This window comes from Podarcis bocagei (assembly GCF_964188305.1).
Source record: "Podarcis bocagei genome assembly, chromosome: 11".
In the NCBI taxonomy this organism is placed as follows: Eukaryota; Metazoa; Chordata; class Lepidosauria; order Squamata; family Lacertidae; genus Podarcis; species Podarcis bocagei.
The window spans coordinates 38,925,370-38,951,219 of record NC_138136.1 but is presented as its reverse complement, the minus strand read 5'-3'; the positions used below and the strand labels follow the sequence as shown (position 1 = coordinate 38,951,219).

The 25,850-nt window shown below is 41.9% G+C and overlaps 1 protein-coding gene across 2 annotated transcripts in view; it reads left to right on the top strand.

Annotated features, from left to right (window-relative positions):
- Positions 1-25,850, top strand: part of ERBIN (erbb2 interacting protein) — a 91,702-nt gene that overhangs the window by 12,600 nt on the left and 53,252 nt on the right. For both annotated transcript variants that reach the window (XM_081212641.1, XM_081212640.1), the window contains exons 2-3: positions 20,861-20,917; positions 24,514-24,711. In XM_081212641.1, the coding sequence (XP_081068767.1) occupies positions 24,523-24,711 (189 nt within the window). In that variant the 5' untranslated portion in view covers positions 20,861-20,917; positions 24,514-24,522. The remainder of the gene's footprint in view (positions 1-20,860; positions 20,918-24,513; positions 24,712-25,850) is intronic.

Sequence of the window (25,850 nt, the reverse complement as noted above, 5' to 3'; positions counted from 1 at the left end):
TACAGTAACCATCTGAATTCTGTGCTGTTTCCTCACCTATGTTGCATGTTTCTAGGAGCATTGGTTATAACAAACCCTTTAAATGCTATGAAAGATATGCTATAACAAACCCTTTAAATGCTATGAAAGTCAACACACGTGACTTAACATTTGGCTTAACATTATGTCTCACCCTGAGCTCATGGTTTGTTTGCCCAAAACAAAAATCACAAACTATAACCTTTGTTACAGCTCATGAATTGTTTGGAGAAAAGCAAAGTATAAGCCCAGGCCTGGAGATAACACTAAGTTCTTGGCATAGTTCTTGGCAGTGTGGAGGCAGTAGGAGCCAAAGAGGAGGTGAAGCAGGTGCAGTTTTCGCTCTTTGCACCACTACACTGTGCATTTGCCTTTTAATCATAGTTCAGCATAACTGTATGGTTTAAAGTGGCATGCGAACTAAGCCATGTAGTTGCTTAGAGGGATGTTTTTCTTTTTTTAAAAAACAACAACAAAACCTACACACAATAGAACTTCCAAATAAGATGTTTGGGTATTATAATTGAAATAAGTTGGTGGTGCTGATTTGCAATAGTCGTTAGGATTGCTTATTAATTTTTCAAATCTTTTTCAAGACTTTATTTTAAAAGAAAGTTTAACTTTAGTATCTGTTTGTGAGGGATTTCGCTGGGACCATACGGTCCATGGTGGAATTCATATAGTTTTGAGTACCTGACTCCATTCTTGTAGGCAGGTATATACCTCAGTTTAAGAACAGAGCCTGAAATTGTACTGCTAACTTATCTGAGGGTTTGCTGTAGAATTAAGCTTCATATCATCTTAAAGAGGAAGGGATTTATGGATGTGTGAAAGAGACGTTACAGGAGGTGGGAGGAGAGGGAGTTATCGCAAATAAGAAGTGGCAGGAGAAGACATGGTATGTGCTCAGCAAATGCTTCAGTTCTTGAGCTGTCAAAGCAAGAAATATCAGCCAATTTGACTAATATCCTCAGGTAGGGTATAATAAAACTTAATTAGCATAGAGGAACAAGCCCATGGCAGGGTTTGTGCATTAGACATGCCAGTTTTAATATTAAGTGAGGCATGTTTGCCAGCCTGTATGTGGAAGCAAGGATTACATAAATACTATGGCAAGTTAAAAACATCATGTTCTCTGAAAGCTGCAAGTGTAATAGTTTCTGTTGATGATTTTCACCTTATCTTCAATGCTGACGTACACATTTAAATAGCCAGCTAGTGAACAGAAATGCATAGTAACATATCCATCACACTAAATTAGTTTGATTTCCCCCCCCCCCCTGTGAATTCAGTCCATGTGAAACAAAGGGGAGTAACTCATTTGGAATAAGAAAATGTCTTGGCAGCTTAAAAGTTGGGTAGAACAAAGGTGAAATGAAGCCTCCCTAAAATTCTTTAAAATTGTGATTCATTCTTATAAGGGCAAGTTGCTGTGAAGCATGTTGCATTGCTGACTAAAGTGCACTTCCAGTCACGTGACGCTAACTGTCCTAGGTATAGAAAACTAGCCAGAATTAAAAATGGAATGGTTTACTGTCACTACTTTACCTTGCCTAACAAAAACAAAAACAAAACAGATGTTTTTAATTTTTGTGGACAGGAGATATGCTTAGCTCAGAAGAGACCTTTTGAGTTTTCTCCCTATTTGGGGTTACAGATTTAGAGAACATTCCAAATGAGAGAGTTGTGTTGGTCTATTGCAACCAAGACAGAGGGCCTTGAGGTAGCTTTAAAGATAGCATATCTACTGTGTTATAAGCTTTTCTGGAGTAGGGCCTACTTCATCAGATACATGAATGGTTGTTCTCATTTGGTAGCGGTTAAATATGTGTATCTAGGGATGCGGGTGGTGCTGTGGTCTAAACCACAGAGCCTAGGGCTTGCCGATCAGAAGGTTGGCGGTTCGAATCCCCACAACGGGGGTGAGCTCTCGTTGTTTGGTCCCAGCTCCTGCCCACCTAGCAGTTCGAAAGCACATCAAGTGCAAGTAGATAAATAGGTACCACTCCGGCGGGAAGGTAAATGGCATTTCCATGCGTTGCTCTGGTTCACCAGAAGCGGCTTAGTCCTGCTGGCCACATGACCCGGAAGCTGTCTGCAGACAAACGCTGGCTCCCTTGGCCAGTAAAGCGAGATGAGCGTCGCAACCCCAGAGTTGTCCGCAACTGGACCTAATGGTCAGGGGTATCTTTACTTTTACCTTTAAATATGTGTATATGCAGACACACAGAGACATATTGTAAACAGTGGGACCCAAAAGCCAAATGGCTAAAGGCTAAAGTCTGAATGACCACATTTGGATTTTACACTAAATCATTTGAGATGAATAAGCTGAAGTGAGCCTTGGGCTTGCACACTCCTCTAATCTTCTGGCATGGCTACAAGGAAGAGTTCACAACTTTTGCTTCCATATTTGCTTAAATGCTGAAACAACAAGCCATTTAAAAAAAAAAAAACAATTTTTGCTTAAATGGCAACTAAAAATGGAAGCAAAGCCTTCCAAACTTGAGCAGATGAGCCTGAAGCTCAGTTAGGCTTGTTTATGTAATGTCTCAACAGGTCCAGTATTTGGGGGAGAAGGGTAAAACCTTCAAATGAACTTCTTTTTTACATGGGGAAGCATTCAGTAATTAGGTTCCCCAAAAGTACTCTGAAGTGAAACAATCAACAAAAGTCCCTAGCATATGACTCTGCAGAATATATAACATAGCTGCTAGTAGTTGAACTGTAAGATACGGTAAATTGGAAGGCTGCAGTTAAATTCCCCTTTAGTCAAGGAAACTCTCTTCCATATCCAGTGAACTGAGGATAAGCCACAGTGATGTACTTATTGTCAAATCTAGGCTTGCCATATTTCAAACAGTGAAAATCTGGACAGAAAGTTTTTGAGCAGTATTTCAGAAATGTCCAGGAAAATCTGGACGTATAGCAACCCTTTTTGTTGCTCCTTTGCTTCTACAGTGGTACCTCGGGTTACACACGCTTCAGGTTACATACGCTTAAGGTTACAGACTCCGCTAACCCAGAAATAGTGCTTCAGGTTAAGAACTTTGCTTCAGGATGAGAACAGAAATCGTGCTCCGGCGGCGCAGCAGCAGCAGGAGGCCCCATTAGCTAAAGTGGTGCTTCAGGTTAAGAACAGTTTCAGGTTAAGTACGGACCTCCAGAACGAATTAAGTACTTAACCCGAGGTACCACTGTAATATTAATCTATAGCATGAAAGTGCCTGATAATGACTCTATTATAGTCCTAGTATTATACCAGGTCCTTCTAGTAGAGATCTGTGGCCTATTCTTAAGTAAGGCCCAAACTTGACCTAACAGGAAATATGAAAGGATGCTTGTAAACTGAGACTCAAGGTTTGCATCTGTCTCTCAATGTGATGAAAATAGTTTTTAGTGTCATAAGTGCTATGTTTAATATCAAGCTTAAAAGTGGGTACTAATTTATATGGGGCAAAATCTGGAAATTCCAAACTATATAGGCCAGCTGGAATTCATTAGCATTAATTACTTGCAGGATCATGCTTGCCTTATAGCTGCGGTACTCTTTCTGTAAGACTGAATGTAATGCTGTAAGGATATCTGTGTGTTTCAATTGCTGTTATTTCCATTTTATGCAGCAACAAACTAGAGCTTATTCTGCAACCAGGGACTGTAAGCAAACTGCTCTTTTTGGACAAATGTATGGCAAATAACTTTCCCGAAACTTGCTAGTTTAATTCAGAACCTTTTTAGATTTGCACTTAAACATATTAGGTGTATGCTGATAAAACAGTGGGTTGGTTTGAACATAATACTAGTTTAGCATTTGAAGAATGAGCCCTGCAGCTGTGAGGAGGAGCTGAGAAAATTTCACTTCCATTTTAGAATAACTGCAGTTCGTCATATAGACTGAAATGTAGACATACTGATTACTTTGTGACGATTAGTGGAATCAAGTTATGGTAACTCCAATCCACAGTTTATGAAGCTGGGTTGTTTTCAAAGAAGAGTGGGAGGCATCCAGAGTCTGCAGTCACATTCTACAGAAAGTTTTAAACATGTTTTCTCAAGGAAGTACACTCTTTGTCTACCCACAATAATATTAACGTATCTAAACTGTTGCAGCCAATGCTAAATATGGCTGCAGTAGGTGGAGATGTGTATTATTACTCACTGCTTTTTATATTGAAACGTTTCTTCTATTCTGCTGTTTAGTGAAATTATTTCATCTGTCAGTTTTGCATGCTGCATCAGAGGGGCTGTATTAAACTAAGTTTTTCTCAGATCCATTGAAATTAATGTACCCAAATTAGTCTTCTCCATTATTTTTAGAGGGCCTACTATGACTACATTGACTACAACCCAAAGTGATTTGCAGAGCACAATGTCATTTGTAAAGCCATGAAATGGAAGGAATCCTTGGCTGATCTTATTCTCATAAGGCTTGTAAAGAAGTTAAATGCTGTCTACAATCTGTATGTTTTTAAAAAGCAATAAAGTGGAGCGGTTAAAGACATCTTTCAGCTTTTCACTTAGTAAATCAAAATTACACTAGACTTCTCACTTATGGGTTTCTCACCTGTGGACTATCTCTTCATAAAGTTTACCGTATTTTTCGCACCATAGGACGCACCGGCCAATAGGACGCACCTTGTTTTAGAGGGGGGAGAACAAGAAAAAAAAATTCTCTCCCTCTCTGCCCAGCGCCCCTTCAGCGAAGCGGCAGGAGGCGCTGCACAGAGAGGGGGAGAATTTCCCCCCTCTTGTTTTCCCCCTCTAAAACAAGGTGCCATTTAAGGTGCATTCAGACGCCTTCAGGCAGCTACCTTGGAAGCCTGGAGAGCGAGAGGGGTCGGTGTGCATCGACCCCTCTCACTCTCCAGGCTTCAGGTTCCTTTCGACCTGCTCTTTGGGGCTGGTGGGAGGAAGCCCACCACCAGCCCCAAAGAGCAGGTCGGGGAGCAGCGCAAAGGCGTGCGGCTATAGAGGCTCCTGCCATAGCCGCATGTCACCTCTCCAGCTGGGAGAGGATCGCGGGGGGCTTCTTTAGCCCCGTACGTGCTCTCCCAGCTGGAGAGATGGCGCGCGGCTAAATAGGCTGCTGCAATTGCTGCGTGTCACCTCTCCAGCTGGGAGAGGGTCGCGGGGGGCTTCTTTAGAGGCTCCTGCCATAGCTGCGTGTCACCTCTCCAGCCGGGAGAGGGTAAGCGGGGCTTCTTTAGCCCTGAGCTCGCTCTCCCGGCTGGAGAGATGGCGCGCGGCTAAAGAGGCTGCTGCAATAGCTGCGTGTCACCTGTCCAGCTGAGAGAGGGTAAGCGGGGCTATGCTGTCTTTGCTCCATAGGACACACACACATTCCCCCTTCATTTTTGAAGGGGGAAAAGTGCGTCCTATGGTGCGAAAAATACGGTATTTTATCTAGGACTGTGCATTGAATCAGTGCAGTGTATGGTGTTGTGTCTTTCAGATGTAAGAGGCTTGAGTGGCATGACTGCCTTTTTTCTTGGTAGACAGATCCTGTAGGTGAGGAAAGGAGAGATGTGGCCCAAGTGCTCAGTTGTTCTTTTTGTATTGTTTGTGGCATTTTGTGTATGGTATTTCTGCTGTTGCTGACTTGGTTGTTGATAATTATTTAATGATTTCTTGTAATCAATGGGAGTGGTTTTTGTTGTTGTCATTTTGCTGATATATTGTAAAGCTATATGTAAAATGATTCTAGGGATACAGTGTGCTGTGTACAGTAACGTAGAAAGGTGGTGTACACATTTGAAATTAAAAAAAAAAAATGCTGTGTGAATACTTGTAAAATCAGTTGCAAAGACTTAGGTCATTAATTGGTAACCTCTCTCCCAACCCCTGATTTCAGATGTTAAGAAATTCAGATCCCACTTTTATTTTCAACATGGGTCATTAAAATAGAGGTCTAGCTGCTTGTTTCAAAATAATTTGGATAGAAGGTTCTCTTTTGCTCTTAACATTTCTTGCAAATTAGCACTTTTCCTTCCATATTAAAATATAAGGCCCTTGGATGCCTGTTCACTAAACTTTTTACCACATAAATTTACAAATTCACATCAAGAATGAGCAGGAAACAATTGCAAGAGCCTTGAAACTCTTTCTGTGTGTGTGTCATGTACAGAACTCAAGGAAGCTTATCAGCACAGCATCAGTGCAAGGTGATAGGAAAAAGAGTGAGCTAGAGCCGCTGCTTGGTTTCCTCTTCATGGCCCCTGACTGATTGGGTGGAGCACCTGGCTAAGACCACAAGCAGTGCAAAAGAAAAGAAGAAAAAGTCACAAGTGGCTCCAAAACTGCAGGGTCAGAGCAGAATTGGAGGCAAAGAATTGGCTTGGAGTCTGTCCCCAATTGATCATGGCTCTATTTTTATTTGATACCTGACACTTTAATCTGTCAGTTTGATGAATCAATAAATGTTGCAGTCCTAATAGTATATACATATTAAGGAAGCACTTGCCAGTATCACTCGTAGATGATCTCCAAGTGATTCGTGCAGGACAAAGTGGGATTGGAGCAAACTTGTATTGGACTGAGACTTGGTTTCTTCTCATAGTGCAAGAACTGGAGCCAATGCTGTCCCTTACTTTTGCAGTAGTGGTCTTGGACCTTGTGAGTTCCCATGGTTCAAGAATAAGTTTTGATGCTGCCCTTGATTGCTGCAGGATTGGGACTGGTCCTTATTCTGCAAAAAATTGGCTTGCTGTTGCTTTCCTGGTGGCCTAGGATGTCCATTGAGGGTGGAGTGGAGGGTGTTAGGCATTCAGGCGCATTGCTTTCTTCATGGAGTCCCTATCAGCAAAGGCTAAGCTGGACCACAACTCATAGGAAGGACAGCATAACCCTAAAATAAAAAACACAACTAAGTTTATAACATAGGATGCTAATTCTATTCTACCCCCTTGTCTCTTTCCAGTGTCTATTGTCACATAGTTCATTATTGCAAAACATGTAATAACTTGTGTTTTATTAAATAGTCCATAGAAACTTTATGGTATTGGTTGTAAGAATATATAAAGGTTCTGTCAGCACAAGACACTGTTCACTAGGAACTTTTCAAATGAGAATTCCACTGGAATGAATTGGATTTGTACAAAAAGAAAGCAGTACTTTTGCTGACTTCTGCTCCTTTCTGAAACAAAAACACTCCCAATAGATTGTGCCTGAACAATGCCTAGAATTTGCCTGGAACACCTAGAACAACACCTGTCTAGCCTACCTCAAAGAGTTAGTTTTGTACTGAACATAAAATTATGAGTATTCATTGCAAACCAGTGTGAGGAACAAAACATGTTAAGTAAAACTTAGTTTGAAAGGTGATAGGGTGAGGAGACAGAGGGTGAAAGTGAGTAGACCCTTTTGACACTTGCCACTCATCAGCATTGATGGCCTGAAATTCTTTCACAGTCAACAGATTAAATAAATTTAGTCTTGGTGTAATGTTTCCCTTCAAAGAAAATTAAATAGCATTCACAACAGTCCAGAGAAACAGGATCCATTACTTCTTATTTCAGAACCAGTTATTTCATATTTGAGCTACTGTGGTGGTATTGAGGTGGGAAGAGGATAAATACATCATTTAAAGAATAATGAAGTAGAATAATTGCACTTTTAAAAGATAACCCTCATATATAAACATTTCAGAGTTAGAGGATATACATAAAATAAGTTCAGCTCCAATACAGATACCAACTGGGATAAACATCTTCATTTAAAAGGCTTGCTGAAAAGAATACTTCTTTAGCACACGCTGAAAATACCTTAGAGAAGGTGTCTGTCTGGTATATCATAGGAGGGAGTCCCAAGTGTGGGTGCACCACACCTAAGGTCTGATTCTGGCATCTTGCAGAGTGGACCTTATGTAGGATGTTATCTGCATGATTTCCTTTCCTGCAGAATGCAGTGATTGGCTGGGTTTGTAGGGGTGAGATGATCTTTTTGATATTCTGATCCCAATCTGTATAAGGATTTGTACAGCCAAAACAGCACCTTGAACTGACCCCTGTAGATAATTGCAGCCAGTGCAGTTCTTTCTGTAGCAGCTTAACATGAGAGTATTCCACCCCAGTGAGCTGTTGAACTGCCACATTTTTTTTTACTAGCAACAGCTTCTGGGTTAGCTTTATGCAAAGCCCCCATAGAGTGCATTGCAGGTTGCCAGCACATGAATGACAATAGTCAGGCTATCCCAATCCAGAAACTGTCATAGCCATCTTGCTGATTAAAGCTGTTAAGATGCTCTCCTAGCCACTAAGACCTGTTAAGCCTCTAGTGGCAGTGATGGATCCAGGAGCACTCCCAGACTACAAACCTGCTCCTCTGGGTGAAAACGTCTCCATCCAAAGCAAACAATCAACCAGTTATCCATACTTGAAGCCATCCACTACAGTGTCTCCATTTTGCCAATACTCAGAGTCACTTTATTGGCCCTCAGCCAGCACCCACTGAGTCCAGGCATTAGTCCAGTGCTTGCACGACTTCTCCTGATTTAGATGTTACAGAGAAGTAGAGCTGGATAGTATCAGCTCACTGGTGACACCTCACCCTAAATCTAATGACCACTCCCAGCTACTTCAAGTAGATGTTAAATAGCATCTACAACACAGTTGTATGGGACACGGGTGTCGCTGTGGGTAAAAGCCTCAGCGCCTAGGACTTGCCAATCGAAAGGTTGGTGGTTCGAATCCCCGCGGCGGGGTGCACTCCCGTCGCTCGGTCCCAGCGCCTGCCAACCTAGCAGTTTGAAAGAACCCCCAGGTGCAAGTAGATAAATAGGGACCGCTTACTAGTGGGAAGGTAAACGGCGTTCCGTGTGCGGCGCTGGCTCGCCAGATGCAGCTTGTCACGCTGGCCACGTGACCCGGAAGTGTCTTTGGACAGCGCTGGCTCCCGGCCTCTAGAGTGAGATGAGCGCACAACCCTAGAGTCTGTCAAGACTGGCCCGTACGGGCCAGGGGTACCTTTACCTTTACAACACAGTAGTATTACTGTGGCTCCCCAGAGCATAACGGCAACTGACCTTAAAAATGGTCATTTTGGAACAAAGGAAGTTTAAAAGGAGACTGCAGCATGAAACTGCTGAATTACAATTCAACAGTAGATTTGATGTTGTCACATGTTGTAATGAATTGACACAATGGGTTTTTATCAATCTTCAACTGTTACCGTATTTTTCGCTCTATAACACGCACCTGACCATAACACGCACATCGTTTTTAGAGGAGGAAAACAAGGGGGGGGGAATTCTGAATGAAACAGTGGATGTATCATTTTTGTGCTTCATGCTGTGGCCACAGACATGTGATCTAATAGTGAATTTGGGGTGACCCAATGCAAAAATCCTGAGAATCCCTGTGGATTCATGCTTTGTAACCATGTTTTTGCACCATTGCAGCCCCAAGCAACAGTGGGTGCGTGATTTTTGGGGGGCAGGCTGTAGCCATGGACATGCTATGTGATCTGATGGTGAATTTGGGGTGACCCAATGCAAAGATCCTGAGGATCCATGCTTTGTAACCCCGTTTTTGCACCATTGCAGCCCCAAGCAACAGTGGGTGCGTGATTTGGGGGGGGGGCAGGCTGTAGCCATGGACATGCTATGTGATCTGATGGTGAATTTGGGGTGACCCAATGCAAAGTTCCTGAGGATCCATGTGGATCCATGCTTTGTGACCCCGTTTTTGCACCATTGCAGCCCCAAGCAACAGTGGGTGCGTGATTTTGGGGGGGCAGGCTGTAGCCATGGACATGCTATGTGATCTGATGGTGAATTTGGGGCGACCCAATGCAGAGATCCTGAGGATCCATGTGGATCCATGCTTTGTAACTGCATTTTAAGTGGGGAGGGAAGAAAAACACAGAAGGGACAAGGAGCATAAAAATGCAGGAGAGGGATTTAACGGGAGGGAGGAAAGAAAGAAAGGCAAAAGTCCCCCCACCCCACCCAAGCCAGCCCTCTCTCTCCCTCTCTCTCTCCCTCTCGCCCACCTGCATGTTTTCTGGCTGCCTGCGAGGAGCAGGGAGAGGAATTAGAAGGAAGGACGCTCTGCTTTCCCCTCTGCTTGCCTGGAGGGGAGGGGATTTGCCTGCTCTTTGTTCCGTTTGAGCAAACACAGCAACGAAACACAAGCGGGTGGGCAGTAAGACCCTGAGGCAGAATGCAGGAAAGCAGCAACTTCCTCTTTTCAGGTTTCCCTTCTCCGACACGCGATTTGATTTTTGACTGATTTTTGTTCCTGCGCTTGCCCTAGTAGGCTCCAGGGACCACACATTCGCTCAATAACACGCACAGACATTCCCCCTTCCTTTTTAGGAGAAAAAATCTGCGTGTTATAGAGAGAAAAATACGGTAATTGGCTTACCAATGCCAGGATGCCTGTAGTATCAACAATGACTGTTTTGTGAATTGTCACTAATTATGTAATGATTGCTGTCTCTAATTTATGCATTTCACCTTCTGTTGACCTCATTGTTCACAATCTTCCTACAGGATAACATGCCACACATTTGAGGCAGTCCACTGGAGAACGTAAAATCTTATGCCGCAATAAATTTGTTAGTGTTTAGGATGCTACAAGACTTTGTTGTTTTTAGTCTCATTTGTGATTACCAGCAGATCTTTCCAATGTGTAACTGAAATTAGCCTCAGAGTGCATGAATTTTCACTGCATCTGTAACATTTGAGCAGGAGTTATGCAGACTTTTTTTCTTACATAAATTAGATGCTGCTTTTAAGATGAGCAGAGGTTAGTCACAACAATTTAAGAAGCAGTACAATATATTATCCACTGAAAAGTACATAGTGGCAGCAAATTATAATTTTTTTGCCTGCATGATTATCGGTTTGCACCCATTTGTTTCTTTTTAGAATTTTATTCTGCCTTTTTGGTGACAACAACAACCACCCTATGGTAGTGCACAATAAAACAGAAATAAAAACAACATAAAACATTAGCAATGATATTAAATTAAAAAGATGCGTCTTGACTTCTTCTTTTGTAAAACAGACAATGAGGAGGTCAATTGTGGTTCTAAATGGAGTACATTCTACAGTCTCGGAGCAACATGGTGGTGGGGTAGGCTTCTCTTGGCAGTGGTATACCCTCAAAACAGCCTCTCTGGCAGGTCTTAATAATAGGACAAATTCATGATAGCCTAGTACATCATAAACAGTGTTAGAATGTCTAGTCGCCATTGGGGGAGGGGGTCAGCAACACTTTTTATTAATTATTTTGATAAGCATGAATTAATACGCAATTCACATAAGTGACACATTGTTAATATCATATTTTTAACAAATTGTTAATACATGTTTAATTTGGTGTTTACAATAAAAATATTGGTACCATACGTACCATACTTCAGTTTCCAAAACATTCTACTCTTTATTGTAAAATTCTTTAAAATATTGTCTATCCTTAACGTATACTTTGAGGCACATACATTTCAGCAATCCTTGAGTGTCAACCAGGCGCAAAAAATGGCACCCAGACTTTTTGAGGTGCTCGCAAATAGAGAATCTTTAGGCGCGAAATGTGCCTGGTGCCTTGCTACGTAATTTCAAACCTTGATCATAAACAATGTCAGATCAAGCCAGAATATTAAACCAACTTCAGACTAGGGTTTTATATCCTTCTTTGTACTGAAGTAGACTCAATGTAGTTTCCTAGTTTGGATGAAATGGGAAGCTATACTGACATGAAGCCTTCCTGGTTTGTTTGCCAGCTCACGCTGGTGAAGAAATTGCATTCCCAGCCAAAAACTCTTTCCTATCTTGGCTTTAACTTCCAAACTCTCCCAAAGTCTTAACGGAAACTTCTGATATCTTGACTGCCTATAATTTCTGAAGGTTTCTGATAGAGTGGGGTTAGAGGCAGTCAGAAATATTAGCTTGTTATAACACTTTTTTGCCTAGTGTATTTGTAGTTGATCGGTATGTTTCTATTTATAAATTTATTCATTGTTAGATGTGGCAGGACATTTATCATTTTTCAGCACATAATGATTTACTGGTAGATCACTGGTTCCCAATTGGCGATCTTTGGACCCCAGGGTCCGTGTAACCCGCCCAGAGGATATGCAGTACCATTTACATAACAAAAACTACCCATAGAGATAACAAAATTTTCAAAAGTAGGGGGTCTGTGGTTTGGCTTTTGAAAAACAGAGGCTCCACAGTACTTCGTCAAAAGGAACCACTGGTTTAGATAATTAAAAATAAAGATAGTACAGGAAAAGCAGCTTGCAGCTTGGGTGAGTAAAATTAAGGGTTATCTTTTCGCATTTCTTAGTTGTTGTCACTGAGAACCAGTATCCCTTTATATCCCTACATGCCACCGTAATACTGTGATGCATCCCTGCCCTTAGGCAGGGATATCTTACTTTCTTTATTCCATTTTAAAGGACCTGAGCAGGTAATGCAGAGATTAGTTGGGAAATCCTCACAAAATACAATTATTGATCCCCCTGAGGCCAATGAATGGTTTTTGCCAGAGGGTGATAGAGAGGCACCCCCCCAAATTGTACATACAGAATTCTCACACAGTAATACACAGTAAGATATTCACTCATGACTTGGATGCATACACACACACACACACACACACACACACACACGACTGAGCTTCCCATTTACTCTTTGGTTTTAAAAATACTTAGGTATTTGAAGTAACAGAGAGTCAGTTTTTCAGTATAATTGCCCTGAGAATCATTGCAATAATATAATATGAATAATTTTTTAATCAGCCAGTACTGTTTCATCAAATGTGGAAGGAAGTTAAAGGTGCTTAACTAGCTGTCCTTTTTTTGTTGGTTTTACACTCCCCCCCCCCCAAAAAAAGCTCATTGGATTTGCTGTGCTGTAGAATATGGGACTCAGAATTTTTGACCACACTGACAAGCCCATGGTACTGTAATGGTGTTTGGTCTAGCAGACATCCTCAGAAAAGCAGTCTACCTCTACTGTTGGAGGCAAGTCTCTGATTGCCACTGGCTGGGAATTGCAGTTGGGAAGAAAGCCTTTCAGAATACAAATCCACCTAACAAGTAACCTCATCTAGTCCACATTTTACCAGCTTCTCTGCAGGAATATCATGGAGTACTTTGTCAAAAACCTTACTGAAATCAAAATTGCACTACAGGCAACAACTGATTTATGTGCATTTGATTGACACATAGTCGTGCATGCGCACATGGCATCGAACCCGGAAGTGACCTGAAAAGTCACGAAAATGTCACTTAAAGGGTGGAATAGGAGTGGGCCAGGGCAGACAGGGGCATTCTGGAAATGTTAAAGCAGGAATGGGGTGGAGTTCATGCCCAGTTAGTATCTAGGCTAGAACTCTAGTGTCTTATGGGCATGGAAGTGTTTCCAGAATTAAATGCAGAACATTCTTGCAGCTTGTGATTGGCATTGGAAATCACATGGTAGTTGGGCACAGCTTGACATAAGATTATCTCAAGGTTGCAGACAGTTCTTTTCATTCATTCTATCACACCCTAAGAAGTAGCATCACTGCCCCCTGCAAGACCTAAATCTTGGGGTACTACTAAAGTGAACCAGGCCATTTCCTCTCTCCTGTGGGGAGACATCTCTTATCTATCCCTAGAGAGAATTGCATTGGAAACAACAGAGGATATTCTTTGAGGCATGATTGCTGTGGGTTTTGGATTCTGGAGTCCACTCCAGAATCCATTCCTTGCTCTACCAAAGCTTTTGGACTGAAATCAAGCAATTTCTTTCTGCTCATAATAATCCCCCTTAATACAGTTCTATCTGGACTGGCTTTTAATGGTATCATAGTAAATGTTCTATATAGTTGGTGTGTGCAGTGTCTTTTAAAATATGTAGCTGGCCTTTTAAATAGAAATAGACAATTTAAATAGCTGCACCTAGCATTTATTATTTCCCTACAGAACCAAGTGAAGAGAGGTAACGCAATGAGGATTGGCCGTTTCTGTTTTCAGGCTGGGAATTACTGGATGGCTGCTTAAATATGACCCATGCTGTCTGAAATGTATGAATCCAGTTTAAGCAGCTTATGCTGTATCTTGTGATTTAAAGAATACTGATAGCTTTATCATCTCTCTGTAAGCAGATAGAATACAATCCTATTAATCCCTGCAGATATTTCTTTGTATATCATTGAAGCCTTCACCTGGTATGTTGAAGTTGTGTTTTCATGAAAGTTTTGGTGCAATAAGCAAGAACAACACAGTGCCAACATTGTCTCTGTATTTTATTTATTTACTGGTTCAATCTAAAAAATGATTAAATCCTGTACACTTCTGATATTGTGGGTTTTCTCTTATGATTCCTATCATTATTTATATGATATTGCTTATCCTGTGAGTGTAGTCCTAAATCAGAATCAGAGGAAAAAAATTATTGTTTTCCCCTTATAGCAGGCATAGGCAAACTGGCCCTCCAGATGTTTTGACACTACAATTCCCATCATCCCTGACCACTGGTCCTGTTAGCTAGGGATGATGGGAGTTGTAGTCCCCAAACATCAGGAGGGCTGAGTTTGGCTATGCCTGCCTTATAGTAATCCAGATTCTTTTAAACAAACACACTTCCAGATTGTGCCATCTGTGCTGGTCCTGGTAGTTAATGTTTTCTGTGCAGGTTAATCAGGATGCTAGCATGACTTCACTGCTGTTCTTTTTTACCTTGTGAGCGTTGGATACCCACATGGTAATATTTTCGATGTCACTGACCTGCCTGGGAACACCCTTAAATATTTACTGATACAGATGACTATCAACTTACGTGGAAGTTACATTCTGGGAGAAAACACATAAAGCCAATATCACATATAGCCAAAACATATTGGTTCCAATGGTAGGTGGGATTGCCCAAAGTCTTTTTTCTTGGATGCCTGTCCCTTCTTCTGCATGCTTGACCTCTAAGCTGTACCTGCCCAGAAACTATGGTACTGTATTCTAAATCTGACCTTCCTAGATGAACCCCTTTAAAAGTGGAAAGAAAGGATTGCTAATTACAATTGTTCTGTGTATGTACAGTGGTACCTCTGGTTGCGAATGGGATCTGTTCCGGAGCTCCAGTTGCATCCCAAGGAATTCGCAACCAGAGGTGCTGCTTCTGCACATGCGCGCGGCGAAACCTGGAAAAATACTTCCGGGTTTGCTGCGTACGTATCCTGAAGGATATGTAACTGGAGGTGAACGCAAGTAGAGGTACCACTGTACTTGTCTTTCTACTTCAGTGTAGGCCTGGGCCTACACATCAGTATATATACATCAGTATATCGTGCAGGACTGGTATGAGGGGCAGGCAGCGATGATGGCTTCACTCAGAGGTATATCGCGGGCGAAACTGTTGCCTCCTGAGTCCCTCTGCTACCAGCACCAGCGCACCAAGGGAGAAACAAGCTGCTGTCAGGCCCTGGAGGCAGAGGTACTTGGGAGCAGTGGCGGTTTCACCAGTGATATACCACTGAGTGAAACTGTCATTGCAGTCTTCCCTCATACTGCTGCAGAGGCAGAAACAAGCTGCATCAGTGAGGCTCTGATACAGCTTGTTTCTCCCTTGCTTCTTTAAACTGCTTGGCTGAGGAATGTGCCACTGCCCTCGCCTCGGCCAAACAGTTTTACGGAGCCCCAGACCTGCCACCGGCTCGCAGCGTCAGGGTGGGGGCTCCGTTAAAGTGCTCCCTCTCTCCAGCTGAGGGAGCCCTGATCCTTCTCCTGCTTGCATCCTTTTTTATTTAAGGATCTTCTTTGTAAAACAAATTGAGCAATGAAACAATTTTAAATAGTAAAAGGGAAGTACTTACGAAAATTCAGGAAATGTTGACAAGAATTGAACTTTGAATACAATTAGTAAGACATTGAGTAGAAGCAAGTCGAAAACAATGGTAGCAGTCCAAAAGGGAGGGGGAAACCTCAGGATGTCACTGGAGAATATAGTATCTAAATAACTTTATTGTGCATGGTGTGGGGGGAGATGCTAAGCGTTTGGATTTCTACACGTTGGCTGCTTGCAAGCTTTGAATTTAAGTGCCATAAGAATCTTCAAAAGTCAGACACATTGACTTCAGTGGGATTTCCCCACCTGATGTGTGCATAGGGTTGCATCCTAAATCATTACAAGATTGTAGGTTGATGATATTAGATTTGTAAACTTATCCCATTGCTTTTAATCTTGAGTTCCAACATAGCTGACAATTGGGATCCAAGTGCAGTGTCCAGTGAGCATTTTGTAGTGAGGAGTGTTCTTAAATAAGATTCAAGAGCATGTTTTCAGTTTAAACTGGTTACATAATAATCTGTCAAGCTTAATTGGCTGTTAGCAGGCAAGTAAATCGAGGAAGCACATAAAATAAAGCTGTCAGTTTGGGAACCATTGTGAAGTGTTGAATTGGAGATGATCTGTCACCTGTTTTCTAGCTTGTGTTGTGCGGGGGAGGGGGCATTTCCACAGAGCTTCATGCAGAGATTATGATTACTCCGAAAAGAAGGCTGCCTGTGTTCAAATAATAATATGTTAATAGTGGAAATCAAAGCAATAGCTGTTTGCTCCAGTTTTTATCTCCACCCCTCCATGTTTGTGTATATAAGTGATTGAAGAGTTACGTTTAAAATTTTTACTAAAGCATTAGTATGCTCACTGCTTATTTCATTCAGAAGAGATGTTGGTTAAATTCAAATGATTCTCCAAACAGTTGATTTGGGAAGGCTAAGAATGAACCATTGATTCCTTCTCCTACTTCATGGGTTCCTTTCACACAGCTGGCCATCAGATCTTAATTGGGAAGGTGCTAATCTCTATAAACTCTTAATTTGGAAGCCCACTTCAAATCATGGTTTGAAGGTTAATGTAACCACAGTTTTGCCCATTTAGTATGTGACTGCATATTATACACAGCAAACACTTATGTCCTGGGGAGTCAGGACCAAGGATGCGGAATTGGAGAAGAGAGCCTCTCTCTCCCATTGTATGTCCTGATGCCCGTGACCATGGTTTGAGGAATTAGTGATATCTGAACTGAACCACTGAGTAAAGATCTGATCCTTTGCACTAAGTCCGCCCCCCCCCCAACATTTTAGCTAGTTTTCTACTTGTAAGCACTAGAGCAAACTGTTTTCCATGGTAGGCTTTAATAAGGTTTGAAAATGGTACTTCATGTTTCTGTAATTGTAACTGGTCACTTGGAAAAAAGGAGGAAAATGTGTTGTTGTTTTTTAAAAAGAATGTTACTTTTAAAAAAGGCAACTAATAGGACTTATTATTTGTATTGGTTCCTGTAGAAATTCAACCTCATTATAAGGATCCATGATTCAAACATTAAAATTGTCAGTTAATAACTTACTGTTGAGCACGGTCTGCATGTATTCTTGGCATAATGTTTTGTTGTTTTTGGGTGAAAAGTTGGAAGTGGAATTTTATCATTGTTAAGCTATGCTTGCTCAAACTAAACTTGCTGTAATGAGGCTGCTGTCATATACAGACTTTGAACGGCTGTTCAGATATTAACACACACTTACATGCCCATGATGAGATTGTAAGGGGTCCAAAAGCTGACATGATTCCTTCCCTCCACATAGAGATAAGTCCCTAGGGAAATTTTTAGTTCATGTATCCAGGATTGGAGGAGATTCTGCATAGAAATAATTGCATGATCATCTGGCTTAGGTGTGCTGGGGGATCTGGAGAGGAAGTTTATTGGGGGGGGGGTAAGACCACAGGGTAGGTCTGATGTGTCCTACTTCTCTCTCTCTCTCTCTCTCTCTCTCTCTCTCTCTCTCTCTCTCTCTCACACACACACACACACACACACACACGGATTCTAAATAACCTAGCTACTTTCTTCCTTAAAAACTGACTTGGAAATTGATATTAATTTAACCCCTTTAACATGAGTATGCTTGTGTAAACCATAATGGACAACTATTTTGATTGGGGCTGCACTTGGGTTAAACAAACAAACAAATAAATAATTTCTGGTGTTGCTGTGTAGGGTTTCAAAGGCAGTGTGGATAACCCATTTTGCATCTTCTTTAAAAGGGAGGCCGCTCTCCCCTTGTAATGGAGATGCTCCTTCCCTTGCAGTCATAGCCTTCGTTTCCTGAATGTTAGGACTACAAAACACTTGGAACGTGTTCTTTGCTTGAGCTATTACGTCGAACCCTAAATGAGAGAACATGTTTGCTGTTTTATAGGGTTTATGGTTGGAATGATGCAACAGAGATTCCATTCTGAAACTGTTTTTAGTCTGCTGGATGTCTGATTTAAACATCGTGCTGTTGTAAGAGCTTCTGTTTTAAAGTTAGTCCACAATGTGCCTAATTTTATAACTAGTTTTATAACTTCTTTCTTACGGGATATCATAGCAAATATTACTGATGATGCTATACTAGAATTTTATTCTAGACTTGTTCAGATAAAATACTTTTGCCCCTGACAATCCCTGATGGTTGTGAACTGCCTTGAGATCTGTGGGTGAAGGACAGTATACAAATTTAATAAAAAAAATAATAATAGTGCTCGTTGAGGTAGTACATCTGTGTCTGGGGTGCATATCCATTCAGACAACAGATAGAGAGAGGCCTATCAGGGAGAAGACTTCTAGCATAGCATTCATTGTGGCATTCTAGTTTTCCTTGTCTGGAAGCTGCTTTTTCCCATTGGAGAGCAGTCAGTCCTCTGAATCACCACCTGCATTCTGACAGCCCAGATGCAGGTTTACCACCTCTAGTGAGAATTAGGTCACTGTCCCTCATGTAAAATACTCTACAGCTTTCTTAATATCATCCTATAAGAAACTAAGAAAAGGCATCACATAGTCCCTGTTTGTGAGATCAGATTAAACTAGGCTGAATTATTTTATCTGTGACATTATCAAGCTGTCTCGTTTTTGATCTCTTAATGGTTTTACAGCAAATCCTCTATCTATAATGGAATTAGTCCATTAATCTTACTGCTGAGCTTGAATGTTTTTTTCTTTCCCCCACTTGACTCCAGTGTATTTTTAGTGATTAGACCATAAAAATAATAAATTGTAATTGCACTTGTTGCTGGCTGTACAGAAAACGTGTGTGGGCACACATACACATGCTTTGTATGAATGATTCCTATCAAACTAGTTTTCAAAAACTACAATTTTGGTGACAGGGAAACATTCTAAGGTCTGGTCTTGGTTGTATACAATATTAACTTGCTACATGTAACTTCTTCATTGACTAAACTGAGGCACATGATAAACCATTTAAATATTTATCAAACTTTTCTGTTTTCTTAGCCTTTGGGGTGTATTGTTATTAGCCTAAAAATATCTATTTAAAGCCACAACTAAAAGCCTATTTTTTAAAAAATTAAAAAGCTGAATTCTAATGCAGGTTACAAAAGAAGTCATGGGCTGTGTAATAACCTTCCTGATTCAGCATACCTATACTAACACATAGGATAAAACCCTTCTCTATATGCGGAGGGATCGCAGTAGGGCAGTGGTTCCCAAACTCCCCACATCTGCCCTTTACCCTGACCATAAGGCATAACAAAAGCCCTGCCTTCCAGACTGTTGCAGGAAACAGGAAGTCTGTTTGTGCCTCATATAATCCCCATTTGGTCTGATGCCAACATATGGAGAGAAAAGGTTTGTGATATGCCCCATTAGGATCCCTCTGTACACAAGATCTCTTTTACCCCCTGCATGGTGAAGAATTGTGCTCACAATATGCATGTGTTACATAGTTCACAATACATTGAGGATTTGTATAAGAACCAGCGTTGCTCATTTGAAAGAGAATTTTGACAAGGGTCTATGTTAAAACCATAGCTTTTTCTGTTAAAATCGGAGTACTGCTGAAATGTAAAGCTTCCTGGTCTCCTGTGCTGCTTCCATGTGTGAAACTGTCATAAGAGGAACAAATACCTAAGCAAAATCATGGTTTTCTTTAGAAAAATGCAGTAGCTTACATGCCCTAGTTGTATTTATGTAAATAGGAAATCAGTGTTTTCATTCATATTATGAATATACTTTAATGCATGATAAGGATGTTATATGTTCCTTGTACAGATTGCTTCTACATCAGAACTTCCCTAAGATTGTTTCACATATTTTGTCATGTATTCTGAAAACATTAAGTATAGGTTAGAGACAATATTGGCTGACTTGTACAATTCTGTCTTCCTGGATCTTAAAGTAAATAAATATGGGGTGGTAAGTGACTGCCATCTGCTTCATACAGAGAGATTGTGTTCTATAAATGTAGATAGTTAAAACTATGTAGACTAGCCTTTTGATTACTAGTGTAGTTATCAGTCTTGAGATCAATAAATGGATCCCTTTAATTGTAATAATAATTTGGGACATTGTTTTCAGGTTAATGGGTGCCACTTGGTTTTTCTACTGAGTGGGTGGGTACTGTTTTTCTACTGAGTGTGATGATTCTCATTTTTAAAATTTGGTATAGGTTTAACTATACTAACACATACATAGCCGAAGTGTAACATTTCATGGTCTATGAACTTCCTTTTGATTTTATTTTGATATTTAAATGAATGCATCTGAATCTTTTGGAGAAACCATTGCAGTAATAAAGTGGATGGCAAATTAGACTTTGTTGTTTTACCTATTCTCTGCCTTTAAATTTAAAATGTGTACCCAGGATGTTTGGTGAGTTTTCTAAATGATACTGGTTTTTAAAAATATAGGGTAGAATCTCCAGAATGTTAGGAGGTTCATAGAATCATGGAATTGTAAAGTTGATTTTTTCCGTTCAGTATATATTAATGTAATAGAAATGAAAGGGAAGCAGGGATCCTGCTTTTTCAGATTCATAGTTTTGCCTAAGATTGTCATTTCTTTTTCTTTCCCAGAATGTTGGCTATGAAAGCTCAGGGAAGAAGTAGCAGGGAGAAAAACATTACCCAGTGGTAAGTTTAACCCTCCTCCCCATTGAATTAGATAAAAAAGTAATGTTTCAATCACATTGGTTTTTAAACTTTTCTTTTTTACTATTTTTTAGCTTTGGATACCAAATAAAATATTAGCAATACCTTTAACTGTATATATGCTTATAAAAGTAATCAGGAAATGAAGAAGAAACTATTTAGTTTTCAGAAACAATTTAGCTGTTTAGTTTTGTAATTCAAATTTTAGCAATACTTCATTTTCAATTTAATATTATTATTAATTAAATTTCTATATCATCCTTCATCTGAAAATCACAGGATAGTTTGCAATATAAAAACACAAAAATGCATATGATGATGATGATGATTTATATCCTGCCCTCCCTGGCCAAGTCCGGGCTCAGGGCTGCTAACATCAGGTATAAAAACAATTGATTAAAATACAACTTAAAATGCAGCCTCATTTCAGTGGAAGCCCAGATCAAAAACTGTTTGGGGGGAGAAAATGTCAGATCTTCATCAAGGCCAACTATCCAGACTGGTCCTACGTGGGCCAGAAAAAAGCCAGGGAAGTCCCCAAATAGGGGTTCCATCACAGAAGGAAAAGGAAAGAGGGGGAGGGGATCAGGCTGATTCCAAGCCAAAGGCCAGGCGGAAGAACTCTGTCTTACAGGCCCTGCGGAAAGAAATCAGATCCCGCAAGGCCCTGGTCTCATGAGACAGAGTGTTCCACCAGGCCGGAGCCAGCGTTGAAAAGGCCCTGGCCCTGGTTGAGGCTAATCTGACTTCCCTAGGGCCCAGGACCTCTAGAGTGTTGCTATTTATGGACCTTAAGGTCCTCCGCAGGACATACCAGGAGAGGCGGTCCCGTAGGTACGAGGGTCCTAGGCCGCAAAGGGCTTTAAAGGTCAAAACCAGCACCTTAAATCTGACCCTGTACTCCACCGGGAGCCAGTGCAGCTGGAAAAGCACTGGGTGAATGTGGTCCTGCGGCGAGGACCCCTTAAGGAGCCTCGCTGCGACATTCTGCACCCATTGGAGTTTCTGGGACAACTTCAAGGGCGGCCCCGTGTAGAGCACGTTACAGTAGTCAAGCCTGGAGGTGACTGTTGCATGGATCACTGTGGCCAGATCAGGGCGGGAAAGGTAAGGGACCAACTGTTTGATACGGCGGAGATGGAAAAATGCCGCCTTTGCAGTAGCTGCAGCCTGCGCCTCCGTGGAGAGGGAGGCATCAAAGGTTACACCCAAACTCTTGACAGAAGGCACTGGCACAAATTGAGCCCCAGCAAGAGATGGGAGTTGGCCCCATAACAAACAAACACACCCACCCCCCAAGTTTAAAAGGCCATAGATTGCTCAACCAGACAAAGGCCTGGAAGAAGAGAAATGTTCAAAAAAGTAATCCTTTAGCTGTGCCCTTTACCTCTTATTGTTCTATCAATCCAGCCATTAATCCAGCTCTGGACCCATTCCAGTCCGGCTTCCGCGCTGGTCATGGGACCGAGACGGCTCTGGTCGCCCTAACAGATGATCTCCGCAGACAGCTGGATCGAGGCGGGTCGGGGCTGCTGATTCTTCTAGATCTGTCAGCAGCCTTTGACATGGTCGATCACGAACTCCTGGACCACCGCCTTGCCGACGTGGGGATCCAGGGCACAGTCCTTCAATGGCTGCGCTCGTTTCTCTCTGGTCGGGGACAGAGGGTGGCGCTTGGGGGGGAATTGTCATCACGCCACTCCTTGGTGTGTGGAGTGCCTCAGGGTGCAATTCTCTCCCCGATGCTTTTTAACATCTTTATGCGCCCCCTCGCCCAGCTTGTCCGGAGTTTTGGGCTGGGTTGCCATCAGTATGCTGATGACACCCAACTCTATCTGTTGATGGATGGCCATCCTGACTCGGCCCCAGACACACTGACCAGATGTCTGGAAGCTGTGGCTGGATGGTTACGTGGGAGCCGGTTGAAGTTAAATCCTTCGAAGACAGAGGTCCTCTGGCTGGGGCGGGACGATATGGGATCGAGGGGGCAACTCCCATCTCTTGCGGGGGTGCAATTAGTGCCAGCACCGTCCGTTAAGAGTTTGGGTGTAATCTTCGATACCTCCCTCTCTATGGAGTCGCAGATTACAGCTATAACAAAGGCGGCATTTTTTCATCTCCGCCAAGCTAAGCAGTTGGCCCCTTATCTCTCTCGTCCTGACCTAGCCACTGTGATCCATGCGACGGTCACCTCCAGACTGGATTATTGTAACTCGCTCTACGTGGGGCTGCCCTTGAGACTGACCCAGAAACTCCAGCGGGTGCAGAATGCCGCGGCGAGACTCCTTATGGGGTCTTCGCTGCGAGAGCACATTCATCCGGTATTATACCAGCTGCACTGGCTCCCGGTGGAGTACAGGATCAGGTTTAAGGTGCTGGTTTTAACCTTTAAAGCCCTATACGGCCTAGGACCCTCGTACCTACGGGACCGCCTCTCCTGGTATGCCCCACAGAGAAACCTACGGTCTGCAAATAATAACATCCTCAAGGTCCCAGGCCTCAGAGAGGTTAGGCTGGCCTCAACTAGAGCCAGGGCCTTCTCGGCTGCAGCTCCAAACTGGTGGAATGCTCTGTCAAAAGAGACTAGGGCCCTGCGGGACCTGACATCTTTCCGCAGGGCCTGCAAGACAGAGTTGTTCCGCCAGGCCTTTGGTCAGGGCGCAGCCTGACTCCCTCCTCTGGCAACCTGCACATAATTCTACTTAATTGGTTGCCATCAATTTGATTTAATTAATTTTTATGATGAAATATTTTTAGATTGTGTGATTATTTGATTGATTATTTTATTGTTGTTAGCCGCCCTGAGCCCGGCTTTGGCTGGGGAGGGCGGGATATAAATAAAATTTATTATTATTATTATTATTATTATTAAACTTTAAACTTTAAACTGGAGCTAAGCCATGGTTTAGTTTAGATGCATTACATCCGAACCTGGGCTTGTGGTTTGTCTTGCTTCAGGCAAAATATGTTTGTTTTTGGTTTACTGCTTGTTTGTCTGAGGCAGGCAAACTATGAGTCTGAGTTTGGATATGGCTTAGCTCTGAGCAGCAGAAGAACTAGAAGAGAAGCAAAACAGCCATGGTTAGTTAACTCAGGAAGTACTGACTTACAGCACACAGAGAAGGAGCGGAGGGAATAGGGTGGTGCCCTTATGGAATGGTTGTTCACAAGGCTTATGTATATAAACCATGATATATACATTTGAGCATTTACTCCCTTAACACCCCGATGCTTTGCAAGTTGAGTAAAGTTATAGTTGACTGCATGGCTGGATTCTACTCTAATGAAAGAGTAGAGTAGCATGAAGAGGTCACTATTTCTGCTGAGAGATAGTTTAATCTGAAGAACCGTATGGGTATGACCTTTTTTAAAAAAACCAAACCCAGATTTGCGTAACTGTCAGCTTTCACAGTACTAATATTTATACAGTATTGCTTATTTATATACTACTTTTTAGTCTAAAGGGCTTTTCCTTTACATACCTTTTCTATCCTTGCTAAAGTATATGGCAGTATTTTGTGCAGCATCCTAAGTCTATTGCTATTTTTGTAATGATTTGTTTCCTCTTTTTACAATAGTGCCTGAAAATGACAACAAAGCGGAACTTGTTTGTGCGGTTGGTGCCATGCCGCTGTTTGCGTGGAGAAGAAGAAACTGTCACTGCACTTGATTACTCTCACTGCAGCTTGGAGCAGGTGCCGAAGGAGATTTTTACTTTCGAAAAGACATTGGAAGAACTCTATTTAGATGCTAATCAAATTGAAGAACTTCCAAAGGTATGCTATCTTCTAATTGTGTGAGTGAGTGAGAAAAGAGTGCTCACGTGCACATTTGTGCACAAGTACAGGGGATGGACTGATAATCTTCTAGTTGCTTTATAACACCGATAGCCAGTATTGCTGAACATGGGCCTGTGCAGGTCCACACCAAAGTCAACCATGGTTAATATTAAAAGGCACCTGAATTTTGCAGCCTCATTTGCAGCCAGTGAATTTGGGGTCCATTTTTCTGATTATGGGGAGGAGGAGCAGCTTACCTTTAGAAGTGGTAGCAGTAACTTGTTTGTGTTTTGTATAGTACTTATTGTGCTACAGATGCAGGTATTGGGAGTGGCAATAGCAATAGCAGAACGCCCATCTCAGTAGTCTGGACACCATTCACTTTTTCTCAAAACACCTCAAATGCAGTGTCATTCCTGAACATGTGTTTTTGTGTGTGGGAATGATGAGCCATAACTGCAGCCACCATTTTGGGGAGATGGTAGCAGTTGTCACTTTTTCTCCTCCACAATGCTCTGGAATGATACTGGGTTGTATTTCGCTGATAACTTTTACACAAAGTAGACACATTGAAATTAACATGACAAACTTGGGTTCATTAATTTCATTGGGTCTACTCTGAATAAAAGTGGAATACAACCCATAATGTCCAAGGTATTTGGGGAGAAAACTAGTGGTGTCAGACCACCAAGAGGGGCTCTATACACCTATGGCAATGGGACAATAAAGCTTTTTTAAAAAGTTGCAGAGCCACTACTGAAGAAAAGTGTGAGCCATGAGGGTGGCAAATTTCACCACCACTCCTCAAAACAGCAAAGCTGCTTTGTTACCGTGAGGTAAGGCAGGGGTCGGCCAACTTGGACAGATGGGTGGGACCACCCACCTGTCAATCACCTGACATCGTTATGGCACCAACAGTGCTTTTTTAGAGGAGGTTGCTGTATCAGCTGTTCAGCAACCTCCTTTGAACTTTTATGGGTGGCATTCATCCGATTGGCTCTGGGAGCACACTTTCAGATAGATACCTCCTTTAACTCTTTGCTGATGGGAAAATGCTGTTTAAAAATGAAGCATTTTCTTCTCTGCAGAGGAAGTGGTTTGGATTTAAAGCACCAGAGGAAGCCCTTTGAAGCCAA